This window comes from Ovis canadensis, chromosome 17 (genome assembly GCF_042477335.2).
Source record: "Ovis canadensis isolate MfBH-ARS-UI-01 breed Bighorn chromosome 17, ARS-UI_OviCan_v2, whole genome shotgun sequence".
NCBI classification, from domain to species: Eukaryota; Metazoa; Chordata; class Mammalia; order Artiodactyla; family Bovidae; genus Ovis; species Ovis canadensis.
In genome coordinates, this window is record NC_091261.1 from 14,699,204 (window position 1) to 14,715,339 (window position 16,136).

Consider the following 16,136-nt stretch of genomic DNA (forward strand, 5'->3'; position numbering starts at 1 on the left):
GGGCTTACTTTGTGCCAGGCTCTCTTCTAAGTGCTTTGCAAATATTAGCTAGCTTAATCAAACAATAACTCAATGAAGTAGATTTTATTATTCCCCATTTTACAACTGAGAAAACGGAGGACAGTGAGTTTAGGAGACGAAAATGCAGGCAGTCTGGCTCCAGGGTTTATGTTTTTTTGCTACCCTGCCATATACAATACAATAATGATAAATCTAGGTTCACAATCAGTGGATCTACCAGGCCAAATGTTCACAGCCTTCGCTGGGGCTTGCTTCTTTCCTAGTAGGAGCAGCCCCCTCCTCACAGGAAGCACGGCTGCTTTCCCTACACTGAGGACTGGCATTATTAAAGGATGTGCAGATACAGCTTACCGTCTCATGTCTGCCAACTTTAGCTTTCTCGATGCTCTTCTGCAGGTTCGCATACTTTTGGTTTCCCTCAGATAACTATAAAATTGAAACAAATAAAATGGCTTGCTAAGATAAACTGCCTTAATATAAAGTTTATGAATTAAGAAGACAAAATAAGATTTGCCTTCAGCCCAAGTCAGCATAACAAAAAATGTCAAAGACTACTTGGGGAACTGACTTCTCTAACTTGAAGAAAAGCAAGCACCATGAACCACTAGGGCAGGCTGAAAACGTTTAAAACATTTCTTCTTATCCTACACAAAAAAAATGAATGTGTTATCAATCTTTTCAGTCTTTATTCATCAGATTCCCTGCCTCCGTCACAAATAACCTGAAGTATACCATTTAAAATTTTAATTTGAAAGTTCAACAAAATCTTGGTTTATATACATTCTCTCTTCAAATTTCATTTCCTTTCAGACTAAATTCTTTTTGAAACACTCTGTTTCTTATAGACTGGTAGTACTGTGACCTGTTTCACTAATACAGAGTCAAAAATGAAATTATTCTTAATTATTCTTCTTAAATAAGGTACTTTGTGAGGAATTATACACTGAGTTCTTAGACAAGAAAAAAATCTATCAGACAAATCTACTGCCAATTTGGGCTTCCCTGGTAGCTCAGTTGGTAAAGAATGGCCTGCAGTGCGAGAGACCCTGGCTTGATCCCTGGATCAGGAAGATCCCCTGGAGAGGGCATAGGCTACCCACCCCAGTACTCATGGGCTTCCTTGGCGGCTCAGACGGTAAAGAATCCGTCTGCAATGCAGGGGACCTGGGCTCCATCCCTGGGTGGGCAAGGTCCCCGGGACGAAGGTATGGCAACCCACTCCAGCACTCTTGCCTAGAGACTTCCCATTGACAGAGGAGCCTGGCAGGCTGTGGTCCACGGGGTCACAAAGAGCTGAATATGACTAAGCACAGCACAGCACTGCCAATATTACATGTTTTAGATACCTTAAAAGAAACCAGTTTAAGCATTCAAGCTTAGAAAGTAGTAAGTTATACTGAAAATGGATTAAGTAACACAAGCATAAAGAGACCTTAGACACAGAATATTCATTAGCATGTGGTTGAGCCCACATCGAAAGGGACTGGTTAATTTCAGAACATTGCTTCCCGTCTCGATTTTATTAATCTTACCTGGGCCCCAAACTAAATAAATAATCACAGGAAATTCTCTACCACATCTTTTGCTGTAAACTAGTTAGAAATCTTAGGCTCATTGATTGGGTGAAAGTGAAAGTTGCTCAGTCGTGTCTGACTCTTTGTGACCCCCTGGATTCTACAGTCCATGGAATTCTCTAGGCCAGAATACTGGAGTGGGTAGCCTTTCCCTTCTCCAGGGGATCTTCCCAACCCAGGGATCGAATTCTGGTCTCCCACACTGCAGGCCGATTCTTTGCCAGCTGAGCCACAAGGGAAGCCCCTTGGGTAAGGGCTTTCTTAAAGTATATTCTACTCTTCATTCACTCTTAAGTTATAAACATTTGGAAAATAATTAACAAATGGATGAGTAATTTCTTTTGGCTGATTGTAAAGAAAAAAAAAATGACCTTTCACAATATGACTTCATTATATGTAGAGGGTAAATTATACTTAGATACCCTTTTTTGCTTAAAAATCACAAACAATATCTTCAAAAAGTTGGTAGCTTTACCCTGACTTTAAGAAATCTTCCACTTCTCAATATGCACAAAGGGAATATTGTTAGTATTCCTCTGGTTTTCTAGTCCCTGATTCTAATCCATAGCACAAACAAGATCCATCTGTGATGACAAGAGGACATTACCACCAAACCAGTTACACCTCCTCTAGAGAGAGTAATTATCTTCCTAAGTTGAAATACAAAAATCTGCTGTAGAGTTAAGAGCCAAAATAAGCTTTAAAGCCCTAAATTTAGCAAGGAGACCTTGTTCTTTAAAACAAGAGTTCTCATTTATAAAACAACACCATGTTTAAAATGTTAATATTCCGCCCTGAAGGACCCACCTGAAATAATTTAATAAATGCATGTAATAGCTACATTTAGGAGTATTTTCCAATGAAAAATACACACAGGTATTAGTGTAACATTTTTATATTACAAATGTTTAAAAACTAACCAGATAGGTAGACATAAGCCAATATAAATGTAAAAATAAGCCAATAATTAATGGACATATTAATATATCTTAATTACATTAATGAAATGTCTCCCAGATATTGTATGTCTGCTTGTAATTATTTACAACTTAAAAGCTTTTGAGAGAGAGCTAATTCAGGAATTTCTTAACTCTGAAAATAACCTTACGTATTTTAGATGTGATTTCATGATTTGCCACTTTAATCATCTCTGTTAAATGATGGTATCAAATGAGAAGCTTCTGCTGATTATCCTAAGCACTGAAACAGTTTGGTTCAACTCAGCAGGGAAGGAGTCTTGGCTCTATGTTTAGTTCTTAAACTCTCAACTGCGAGAAACAATGAAAGCAACTTCCGTGAGGCAGCCCATGCTATCCGTTTCTCATCTACACATCTCTTAGAAGCAATATTGCCATAGTTCCTAACACATACCTTGGAATTAAACCAAATCTAGGCCTTCAGTGATTAAGAGCCGAGATTTTCAGCCACTGTAGATATAATCTAAACCAGTAGTCCTAAAGTTGAGCACACATCAGGGTCACCCGAAGGGCGTGTTAGAGCCCAGGCTGCTTTGAACAGAAGAGGTCTAGGGCAGAGCCTCACAATGTGCGTTTCTAACATGCTCCCAGGTGATGGGATGCTGACGCTTCTGATTAGGGGCATCACACTTTTGAGAACTACTGAACTACTACAGAAATCTGTTTTTTTGCAGTAACAAATCCAACTAAAATACACGAGATACTAATATATGGGAGAATACTACCTAGTTCATCAGCAAAAGTGAATTATTGCTAAGCACTGTAGTCTGAACCAGAAGCAAAGTATCTCAGCATTCGTCACTGAAAGAAACACAAAAGTCCACATTCACAAAACCAGAAAAAGAAGTGATATTCTACAATGAGAAAAAATATTCACCACAGGACTCCTTTAAGGAGCAAACTCTCTTGACATATTTCTGTAACATAAAACAAGAACCAACTACATACTATAACATTCCACTTCCAACTTTCACTAAAGCAAACAACTTTTAAAACCCAAGTAACACAGAAAAAACAGCAGCAGCAGCAACAAAAACGGCTTATAATTAGTAAGAACAGGATTTCATCTTTAGACTTGAGGAAGGATCTGACAATGCTTCTCTTTAATGCATCCCAGTCCCCTGTACAGACTCTGAGGCTTCAGAGACATAATGCCAATGTTTTCTAAAGGGCTTTTCACTGCCTGGAGGAACAGAAAGATTGATTCAAGCTGGCTGCACTGGAATTCTGATTTGCTCCTTTTTAGAAATAAATTTTCAAAGCTTTTGAAAGAAATACAGAAGTCCTCATAGGTGGGCAAGAATGTCAAGGAAGGGAGGTTGGGGAGAAAAGGTAACAGCAACAGAAACCAGGTAAGCCTCCTGCTTTATCAAAACCCATGCACAATATGGTATGGAAAAAAAGAGGCTCTACGTCTTGTTTCTCCTAAAAAAAAAAAAAAAGAGAGAGAGAGACCCAGTATAATTTAAGATTTTATATATTTAAAAAGTCTTGAGTTGCTATGATCTTCTCAACCCAGGGATCGAACCCAGGTCTCCCACATTGCAGGCAGATTCTTTACTGTCTGAGACACCAGGGAAGCCCTTTGAGAGACTATGTATGATCAAAAAACCACCCCCCCCAAATTAAAACCTTTAAGAAAATGCACAAAAGTTGAAAATGGTTATCTTTGTACTGTGAAACATAAAATTTTCTATATTGTGATCATATTTAACTATTATTTTAGAAACCCTTTTCCTGGGTAAGGGGGTAGGAGAAGAAAGGAATAGGTGAGGGAGATTAACAGGTACAAACTTCCAGCTGCAAAATAAATGACTCATGGGCGTGAAATGTACAGTGTGTGGAATGCAGTCAATCACTCTAATATCTCTGTTAGGTGACATATCCTAACTATACTTATCATGGTGATCAGTTTGAAATGTACAGAAATATACAATCACAAGGCTGTGCAACAGGAACCAACAAAGCATAGTGACTCACAGAAAAAGATCAAATTTGTGATTACCAGAGACAGGGGTATGTGGGGGGAACTGCATGAGGGCAGTCAAAAGGTACTCACTTTTCAAAGAATTAATTCATTTATTTTAATTGGAGACGAATTACTTTACAATATTGTGGTGGTTTTTGCCTTACATCAACATGAATCAGCCATGGGTACACATGTGTCTCCCCATCCTGAACCCCCCAGTCTGTTCCCTACGTCTGAAAAGACACACTTCTAGTTATTACTGCAAACCAGGGATATAATGTACAACATGATAAACACAACTAACCCTGTGTATGTTATATATGAAAGCTAAGACAGTAAATCATAAGTATTCTCATCCAAGAAAAAATTTTTTTCTGTTACTTTAATTTGGTATCTATAGGAGATGATGAATATTCACTAAATTTATTGTGGTAATCACTGCATGATGTATGTTAATCAAATCATTATGCTGTACACCTTAAATTTATATAGTTATGCCAACTATATCTCAATAAAACTAGAAGAAAAATTACTTTCCGATTATAAGCAATATATGAATATATTTTCAAGATATTAAAATGAGTTTTTAAAAAAAAGGACTCAAACATCATAGAACTCAATGAAGTCATTAGGCTGCTTCTTACAAAACTTTAATCATACGATTCTGCAACAGCATTCCTTGAGATTTACCCCAGAATTTCATTCCTTTTAAAGACTAAATAAATATTCCAGTTTTGTATATACCACATTCTGTTTACCGATTCACCTGGTGATTAACCTTTGGGTTGTTCCCACCTTTTCACTACTGTGAATAACACTGCCCTGAACATTGTTACACCAGAGACCTCTTCCTGTTTTCAGTTCTTTGGGGGTATACACTTTGAAGTGGAACTGCTGGGTCATATGGTAATTCTGTTTAACCTTCTGGGGAAACAGCATACTGTTTTCCATAATGACTTCACCATTTTACATTCCCATCAGCAATGCACAAGGTTCAGTTTCTCCAACACTTACCATTTTTTCTTTCTCATCACAGCTATCCTAATGGGTGTGACATAATGCTGAACTTTTAATTTTGTCATTTTTGTCCTTCATCAACTGTGTAAAACAAGTTTTCGCCCTGTAGGTTTCCCCAAAAGGGATACTGGCAATAGCTTAAAAGAATGATAATCTGGTAGCTGAAAAATGACATTCCATTATTGTTTTAATTTGTATGTCTTTGGTTTTCAAGATTTAGCATCTCTCCATATGTCTAGTGGAGAAGACAATGGCAACACACTCCAGTACTCTTGCCTGGAAAATCCCATGGACAGAGGAGCCTGGTGGGCTGCAGTCCATGGGGTCGCCAAGAGTTGGGCACGACTGAGTGACTTTACTTTCACTTTTCACTTTCATGCACTGGAGAAGGAAATGGCAACCCACTCCAGTGTTCCTGCCTGGAGAATCCCAGGGACGGGGGAGCCTGGTGGGCTGCCGTCTATGGGGCCGCACAGAGTCGGACACGACTGAAGCGACGCAGCAGCAGCAGCATATGTCTAGTGATTATGTAAATGTATTTCTTCACCGACTTCTTCAATAATGTCCTACGACCATTATTTCATTGCACTGTTTACCCTTTTCTCATGTATTTTTAGGGACTATTTATATGTAGAAGATGGCAATTACTTGGTTAGAAATGCTTAACTTTTAATGTCATGTTCCAATCTGCAAATTTTAGTTCTTTGTGCAAATGCATCAACGCTTTGGCTTTTAGATTCTGCGTCTTGCTTTGAAAAGCCTCTCAAACTAATACTGCATGAATACTTTCCTTCTATTATTATATTCTTCTGATCTTTCACTCTTTAAAAGGCCTCTGGTTTATTCTGGAAAAGGGCTGGGGTAGGGCTCTTACTTTAATTCATTTCGATGGACACCCAATTATCCCTACACCTTACTTAACAGTCTGGCCTTTTTCCTCAGAATTGATAAAGATGTATTGCATCTTTATCGTCAAGTAGACAGGTATACAGAAGCCTGCTTATAGCTTCTTTGTATGGCTATCCTTCTCTGTCTATTCTTACACAAATAACAAGTTTTAGAAATATTCATTTGGCTGTGTCAAGGCTTAGTGGTGGCATGATGTAGGCTCTCCAGTTGTGGGGCAAGGACTCAAAAGTCGCAGCGTGCACGGGCTTGGTTTCTCCAAGGCTTATGGGATCGTAGTTTCCTGACCAGGGATGGGACCCTCATCCCCCACCGTGAGGTGGATTCTTAACCACTGGGCCACCCGGTAAGTCTTGCAAGTTTTAGTTACTATAGTATTATATACTGATGTCTGACAGGGAAAACCCTACCCCATTGTTCATCCTTTCTGAAAGACTTCCTTGGTCCCTCTTCTTATTTACTTACGTATTTATTTGGCTGTGCCAGGTCTTGGTTGCAGCACGCAGGATTCTAGGCATAAGGGATCTTTTTAGTTGTGCAAACTCTCAGTTCTGCGTGTGGGCTATAGTTCCCCGAGCAGGGAATGAACCAGGGCCCCTGTATTGGGAGCATGGAGCCCGAGCCACTGGACCACGAGGGGAGTCCCTCTCAGCCCTTCTTGCAGTTTACCATATGAATATGAGAATTACCCACATAAATCTAGTAGGATTTTGGCTACTGTAACATATAAATGATATATAATAAATTGACATTTTTATAGGTGAGTTTAGTCATTCATGAATATGCTGCTCCTTTACTCACGAGCTCTTTCGTGTCCTTCAGCAGAGTTCTGCAATCTTCTTCAACGACTGTCTTGCCCATTTCTGGTTAGGGTTTAATACTGGTTTTGGTGCTGAGGGACAGGCAATGACCCCAGGCCTAAGCCTACCATTGTAAGGAATGTTCTTTGCCACTGTGATTGATTTCAAGTGTTAAATCTGGATAAGATCAGAGTCTTTGTTCAATGATTGTGGGGAACAATTTTCTCCTGCCCTCTGGATTATAATCCGCATAGCTACAAGGAAGCAAATGGTCCACATTACTGCTGGCAGCCCTCTTGTAATCATGAAGAAAGCCAGCGCGAAGACAAAGGCATTGTATAAGAGGCCAAACCAAGAGAAACAGAGTCAGACTCCAGGTTAAAGTACGTTTACGTATGCTCTACCTTTGAAATATTTTAATTTAAATGAGACATAGCATCAAAAGTGCTGTTATTGCTCATACCAAGTCAACCTGGGTTTTCTACCTTCACTACAGTAAGCATTTTAACTATTACAGCAGATAGCGCTTTAACAATAGCCTGTTTCATATAGTGCTGGCCAGCTATGACAGCTGTGGAATATTTTGGAAGACATCAAACGTCAACAATCTTATTCCTCTGTGCTGGGTTATAGCACTGTCGGAATGAGGAGAATAAAGCAATATATGCCAGGAAGGCTCTTCATTCAATAAACATTTATGAAGTGCTCACTGTACATATGGTGACAATACTATTGGCTCGAGCCTTTCCACTGAATACAGTAACAAATAACTCAAGGCATGGATGAGCACTGAATGTTGACTATTTTTGAAATATTGTCTTTATGCTATAAGACAATGCACATTAAAAGGAAACACTCTCTGAAGCTAGTAAAAATACAGCAGGTTAATATTCCACTTAACCAGGAGATCAAACTTCCAGCAGTGCAACCCTGTGGAACACACTTCAGAACCTGAGAAAAGTGTAGCAGGAATCCCAAAGAATGGACACAGAAAAAGCATGGGAATCCCATCAGGAAAGCAACATAAGGGGAAAGCGAAGCCACTCAGTAAGTACACACTCGAGAAGAATTCTGACACTCACACGTAACACCTGGTGAAGATGAGATCACGAAAAACATTAGAGTGTAAAGAAACAAACTGTTAGAGCAGTGCACAGCAAATGGGGTTCGCATTCCTTCAGGCAGAAATATCAGGAATCTGTTCAGTCAGACAGAGAACTAAAGAAACTACAAGGAAAAAAAGGTAAGATGACTTCAAAACTACTGCAATGAACTATTTTTAGATTCTAGGAAGCAATAAAAATATTAAGAAGGAGTTAAGAGAAACAGAAGATAAAGAGGTCCAACGGAGCCTTATGTCATGAGAGCTAAGCCAGAAATTGCGAGTACCGTCAAAGCCTTATACAGAATCCAACTGGAAGTCAGTCAGATCTTTTGAAAGCCAAAGGCATGCAAAATCCAACTGATACTGAGAGGGAAGTTAGATACAGTTATGAGGGATTAACGACTTGAAACATGAGAACTGGGCTCTAATATGACAAACTCAGAACCGAGGGCTACGTATGAGGGCTACTAACTGTCTACCAGCTCCCATTATTTCTTAGTAATAGGACCTCAGACAATAGTGAAAATAAATAAGGAATTACTGTCTGTCAGTGCCATCAGCAAGAATGTGTCCTAGATAGAGAGTCTCTGTTAAGAAACCCACCTTAAGGCTTCCCTGGTGGCTCAGTGGCGAAGAACCCACCTGCCAGTGCAGGAGACACAGGCCCGATCCCTGATCTGAGAGGATCCCACACATCAGGGCAGCTAAGCCCGTGGGCCACAACTATTAAGCCAGCGTTCTAGAGCTCAGGAGCTGCGACTACCGAGCCCGTGCACCGCAACAACAGGAGCCACTGCCATGAGCCACACGCCACAGATAAACGGGAGCCCCCACCCTCTGCAATTAGAGCACAGCCCGCTCAGCAGGCAAGACCCAGCACAACCAAGAATCAACATTTAGGTTGGTGCAAAAGCGACTGCCGTTTTGCATTGCTGAAATTTGCTGTTTGATATTGGAATACATTCTTAAATCAATGTGGTTATGTTATTTATCATTTTAATGAACATCTCTTGCTTTATATTTTTATGCTAATAACTCACTACTTCCTGTTTACTTCATATTTATTTTAGACTAGAGAAATGATGTTAAGGCAAAAAGCAAATTGGACTAATTTTCTTATTCAATTTTTTCTTATTCAGTGGTAGTTCAAGAAGTGTTGCAAAGGAGACGAGAGCCTTGAAGACGAGAAGCACCAACGCAGAGGATCATCAGAGCTGACCCTCCTGCGAGTACCCAAGAAGCTGCTGGAGAACTCAACGTGAACCATCCTATGGTCGCTCAGCATTTGGAGCAGGCTGGGAAGGTGAGGAAGTTCAGTAAGTGCGCGCCTCACGAGCTGACTGAAAATAAGAAAAATCATTGTTTCGAAGTGTCTTCTCTTATGCTATGCAACAACAACGAACCGTTTCTCAATCGGACTGTGACATGTGATGAAAGAAGATTTTATACGACAACCAGTGACAACCAGCTCGAAGCTCCAAAGCACTTCCCAGAGCCAAGCTTGCACCAAAAAAAGGTCATGGCCACTGTTTGGTGGTCCGCTGCCTGCCTCATCCACTATCGCTTTCTGAATCCCAGCAAAACCATTCCATCTGGGAAGTATGCTCAGCAAACTGATGAGGATACATCAAAAACTACAACGCCTGCAGCCAGCACTGGTCAACAGAAAGGGAGAACCCTTCCCTAAAACAATGCCCAATCCCACGTCATACAGCCAATGCTTCAAAAACTGAATGAATTAGGCTATGAAGTTTTGCCTCACCTGGCATACTTACCTGACCTCTCGCCAACTGACTACCACTTCTTAAAGCATCTCAACAACTTTTTGCCAGGAAAATGCTTTGACAACCAGCAGGAGGGAGAAAATGCTTTCCAAGAGTTTGTTGAATCCCGAGACACAGATTTTTATGCTACAGGAATAACAAACTTAATCTCATTGGCAAAAATGTACTGATTGTAATGGTTCTTATTTTGATTAATTAAGACGTGTTTGAGCTTAGTTATAATGATTTAAAATTCAGGGTCTGAAATTGCAATTACTTTTTCACCAACCTAAATAAATAAATAAAATAAAAAGGATGTTAAAAAAAAAAAGAAATCCATTTGCGGAGAAAACTCAAAATCTACTTAGAAGGACAACCCTTTAATTATCTGGAATGACAGAACTATTTAACAAGTAAATTTTTTAAATAAAGGGGAGATTTTAAATTGCTTATAAAGATGAGTAGATTTGTATTATTAATATTTTTGTGTTAAGAAATAACCTATACATATTTTGCATTGCATTTTGCATAACCTGGCTTGATTTAGCCACTAAAGAATCAGCCTGCAATGCAGGAGACCTGGGTTTGATCTGTGGGTCAGGTCAATCTCCTGGAGGAGGGAATGGAACTCCACAATTCTTGCCTGGAGAATCTCACAGACAGAGGGGCTGTGCAGGCTACAGTCCATGGGGTCGCAAAGGGTTGGACGTGACTAAGCATGCAAGCATTTTGCACTGTACTCATAGGGTAAAACTATAGATGCAACTTAGTTCCTCCCTACAATCGCCAATAGTTCAGCGAGTGAAGTGCTTCCTTTGCCTCTAAACAAAGAATTGAGAGTCCCATGAATTTCTGATCACTCTTAATCAAGGTCTACAATTTTTTTAAGTTGGCAAACAAAGCCTTAATTCAGAAATTAGGATGTCTAACATAACAATCAACACTTCAACTCTCGATTTAAAGCTAAGACTTCTTTTCAGCAACTACAGGCTGCCAGTGGGTTTTACTAGAAAGGGTACACTGTCCTCTCTCTCCTAGTCTAGAGTTTCTGTCCTCCCTTCAGTCCAGTGACTGCAGTTTCTGCCTCCTGTCCTCCACCTCTACCAAGCCTGGAGAACGGGAGAGAGAACAGAACAGGTAAAGGGAACTAGAAATACCATACTTAGGTAGCATTAAGACGCCTCGGTGCTCTTGGGCCTGACATGTCTGCTAGGTCCTTGCGTGGCTGTGCTGCTGGGCTCTTTGCTGGCTTCTCTGCTGGCTTTCCTTATCTGTAACTTCCATGATGCAGGAGACACACTCCAGGGAGGCTGGACAACATTCCCCCTTTACCACCCCCCTTTTCCAGCTTGCCGTGCACTCCCTTCCAGCCTGATTTTTGGATTCATTACACACACACACACAGTCTCTCTCTCTCTGTCCATGGAACGTATCAGTGCCCTCTGGAACAGAATGTAATGTGCCTCCCAATGGGCTCCTGTTCTCTCACTTCTGAGAGTCGGTTCAAATAGAGTCCATGGGGACACTCATGTATGCAACAAGCTCCAGAATTGCTGGCCCATATTTTTATGTATTATAATAACTGACAGAATCTACCAAAAGATCTACATAGCTGCTAAAATCAGCAAAATTACTTTCACATAAGGAATAACTTATTTTCCTAGTTTTTTAAGAGTATTGGGAAATGATATGCTCACATTTCAGTTCTAACATTTATGAATTCCTCTTGTGAGAATTAAGACTGTCCACTATTTAAACTGCTAATGAAAATGTTACTTAAATACCATTTAAAATGTTTTGATCCAGTAAGTTTTTCAGTGTAAGTAACTCAGTTTCATTAGAACCTACTCATCAAAAAATATAACAAGTTACTTGCTTAGAAGCACTAAAGTGCTTAAGTTCAAGTTTCTATTTAAATTAAATATAATTAACAAATTTAAAGCTTCAAATTTCTTTCTAGGCCAGGTTATAATAAACTTCACATAAAACTTATAAAGCCAAAGAAAAAGTCATAAGGAAACAACACTGCTGAGAAATAGTGAGGAGAAAGTAGCTGCCCATAAAGGCTTTTCTCTTCTGAAAAGAAGGATGCTCTTTTCTATTTTTGCCTCATATACTGGAAAGATTTAAGAGAACTTGGATTTTAAAGGGCTAAAAAAGTAAATGAAAGCTTCTTCCATAGTCTAAGTAGTTCCAGCAGAATGAAGAGGGCAACCTAACACATTTGGATGGCAGCCTAACTCAAGAGCAGAGAGCAGTCAACCTCCCTAAGATTTGTGGCAAGTTTAAGTGTAGGAAATTTTTGAAAAAGTAGAAGGTATTTAACTTTAAAAGTTATAATAATTCAAAAAATTTTTTAATTGAGGTGTTTTTTTTTTTTTGCAACCAATCTAAATTTTTACCAAAGTTATAGACTAGGAAATTTATGGTTATAATTAAACATAAATACTACGGAACCCAAACAAAGCCTTTTATTTGAATCTGATGAAATGCAAGCCTGGAAGTTTGAACCCATGCCCTTTGGTCAAGTAAGAACCATACTTTAAACAAAAAAAGCACCCCACTGACAGAGCTATTTTTGTGAAACTTCCAGATACATAAAACAGCCAGAAACATTATAAATGTTGAAATACTAAAATGTACAAAACACTGATGTAGTTTTTGAAGGCAAAACAAGACAAATAAAACCAGGGCTATCCCAGGAAGCGGAGGATCTGCATGTCGACACTGCCACCGCCTGGTGGCGTGACGTCGAAAGTGCAGCTCGTTTTTTGTGGAACAAACCTTTTCCAGGTTGGCTGATTTGGGGAGAAAACAGTTATGAATGAGAACGGCTGTTCCAGACCTGCAATTCCTATGAAGCATAGAAGAATGTTTTGGGTATGGTACAGGGAATTCTCTAGCTCTGGAGTCAGGCTTCTCAAACCCATCCAGCAAGTAGCTCCAACAGCAGAGGAGAATACCTAGCAGGGCAGCTCAGAAGCCACCGGCTTTGGCGCTGCCAACCCAGAGCCATCTGCTACAAAGGCATACGACAGGACTGGAACGAGGCGACGCTTCATTGATTTATGCGCTCATTCAAGATTTCTCTCTCTGCATCTCAGTAACTTCATTTACATGCTGGAGGTAAAATATGGTTAAGATACTCCTGCTCTCAGAACGTCTGCCATGGGGACAGAGCACATAAAGACTTCGTTCTGCGAAAGAAATGTATGTAAGACAGTCAAAGCACAAAGGAGTCACCAGCTCAGCTGGGGAGGGGATAAAAACTTCCCAGAAGAAAAGCCTTCCGATGCAGGTCTTAAATATCTCTGGTTAATGGACAGCTTGAAGTTTGTTGGTAGACAAGTAAAAAGAGCTAGTGAGGTGCAGCACGTGAAAACACAAGATATGAAATGAGCAGAAGTTGAAAACAATTAGGTTAGCTGGCGTGTAGGGTGGGAGAAGGCAGACAGCAGGTTATTAGGCTGGCCAGTGGCAGGAGCCAGATTACAGAGAGCCTTAAAGTCAGGCTGTGGAATCTAGACTTGTTATTTAGAGACGGGAAACTATGCAAAGGGCATTTAAAAAACTACTATAGCACATAAATGAAAGTAAAGACTAGTAACAGGGAGACCAGTAAAGACTAATCAGGCCTCTGGTTTGGATGACTAAGTAGACTGTAGTTTCAGAATCTACAAGACACAGAGGAAGAGGTTTGGCTAAAGAACTGAGTCTTGGACGCCCTGAACGTGGGCTGCCTACCAGCCACTCAAGCAGAGATGTCTAGTAAGTAGCCGAACACACACACAGGTGTGGACTTCAGTGCAGAGGCACAGGCAGGATATGAAAACCAGGGACTCAAAAGTATGCAGGCGGCAACGGAAGCCACAGGAGTAGAGGAGGTCTCCCAGAAGAGTGTGCAAGCGAGGGACCAGAACTGAGGATGGAAGGCTAGGGTCCAGGCTGGGGGTCCTTAGTATGTCAACAGCGGTTGCCTGGATTTGAGGGTTTTCCCCTCATTTCAAAAAATTTTATAGAAAACAGGTACTTACTCAAGATGTGGCTATAAAAGCTAGCTAAAATCCCACGAAAGTACTTCTAAATGGTAATTCTTAAAAAATGAGACTCTCATGGAAAGAATAAACTAATCCTTTGTTACAATTAGGGAGATTAGAGTATTATTTCTAAAACCTAGATTTATATCAACTAAAGTAAGTTAGTACTAGTTATTTCACATCAATTTTGAAAAGTTCTTATTGGTGTCATAGGGACTTCCCTGGCTCAGATGGTAAAGTGTCTGCCTACAATGCGGGAGACCTGAGTTCAATCCCTGGGTCAGGAAGATCCTCTGGAGCAGGAAATGGCACCCCACTCCAGTACTCTTGCCTGGAAAATCCCATGGACAGAGGAATGTGGTAGGCTACAGTCCATGGGGTCACAAAGAGTTGGACACGACTGAGCAGCTTCACTTACTGGTGTCATACATCTCTCTAGTTAAAAAAAATGGGGAAAAATAATTCAAAATGCAATGAGGAGCAGAAATAAATGAAACAGAGACAAAAAACAGAAATAAATCAATAACTAAGAGCTGGTGCACTGAAGAGATAAACAAAACTGATAAACCTTTAGCCAGACTCATCAAGAAGAGATGACTCAAATTCAGAAATGAAAAAGAAGTTACAACTGAAACCACAGAAATACAAAGGATCGTAAGAGATTACTATGAATAATTATATGCCAGTAATATGGGCAACCTAGAAACATAAAATCTCCCAAGACTGAATCAGGGAAAAATAGAAAATATATAGAGATCATTTACCAGTAATAAAATTAAACCAGTTTAAAAGAAAAGGAAAATTTCCAACAAGCAAAAGTTCAGGCTTCATTGGGGAATTCAACCAAGTAAAGAAGAATTAATGCCCAGATCTCTCAAACTATGCTAACGAGGAAGGAACACTTCTGAACTCATTCTGTGAAGTTAGCAATACTCTTATACCAAAACCAAAGACCACACACACAGACAAAATTACAGGACAATATCACTGATGAACATAGATGCAAAAATCCTCATCAAAATATTAGCAAACTAAATTTGAATTTGACAATACATTAATAGGATCATATACCATAATCAAGTAGGAGTTATTCCAGGAATGCAAGGATGGTTCAATATACACAACTCAGTCAATGTGATATACAATCTTAACAACCTGAAGAATAAAGATCATATGATTACCTCAGCATGTACAAAAAAAGCTTTTGACAAAATTCGACATTCATTTATGATTATAAAAACCCTCAACAAAGTAGATATAGAGGAAACATACCTCAACATAATATAGGCCATTAATGACAAACCTACAGATAACATCATACTTAATGGTGATAGTTCAGTTCAGTTCAGTTGCTCAGTCCTGTCCGACTCTTTGCGACCCCATGAATCGCAGCACGCCAGGCCTCCCTGTCCATCACCAACTCCCGGAATTCACCCAAACTCACGTCCATCGAGTGAGTGATGCCATCCAGCCATCTCATCCTCTGTCGTCCCCTTCTCCTCCTGCCCCCAATCCCTCCCAGCATCAGGGTCTTTTCCAATGAGTCAACTCTTCCCATGAGGTGGCCAAAGTACTGGAGCTTCAGCTTTAGCATCATTCCCTCCAAAGAAATCCAAGGGTTGATCTCCTTCAGAATGGACTGACTGGATCTCCCTGCAGTCCAAGGGACCCTCAAGAGTCTTCTCTAACACCACAGTTCAAAAGTATCAATTCTTCGGCGCTCAGCATTCTTCACAGTCCAACTCTCACATCCATACATGACCACTGGAAAAACCATAGTCTTGACTAGACGGACCTTAGTTGGCAAAGTAATGTCTCTGCTTTTGAATATGCTGTCTAGGTTGGTCATAACTTTTCTTCCAAGTTGAAAGCATTTCCTTCAAAGATCAGGAACAAGACAACGATGTCCACTCTCACAATTTTTACTCAACATAATATTGGAAGTACTAGCCACAGCAGTCCGTCAA

The 16,136-nt window shown here is 40.0% G+C and overlaps 1 protein-coding gene across 2 annotated transcripts in view; it reads right to left on the bottom strand.

The window, feature by feature from the left end:
* The window catches only part of MND1 (meiotic nuclear divisions 1), an 83,728-nt gene that overhangs the window by 29,434 nt on the left and 38,158 nt on the right, over positions 1-16,136 (bottom strand). For both annotated transcript variants that reach the window (XM_069556655.1, XM_069556654.1), the window contains one exon: positions 373-447. In XM_069556655.1, coding sequence (XP_069412756.1) covers positions 373-447 — 75 coding nt within the window. The remainder of the gene's footprint in view (positions 1-372; positions 448-16,136) is intronic.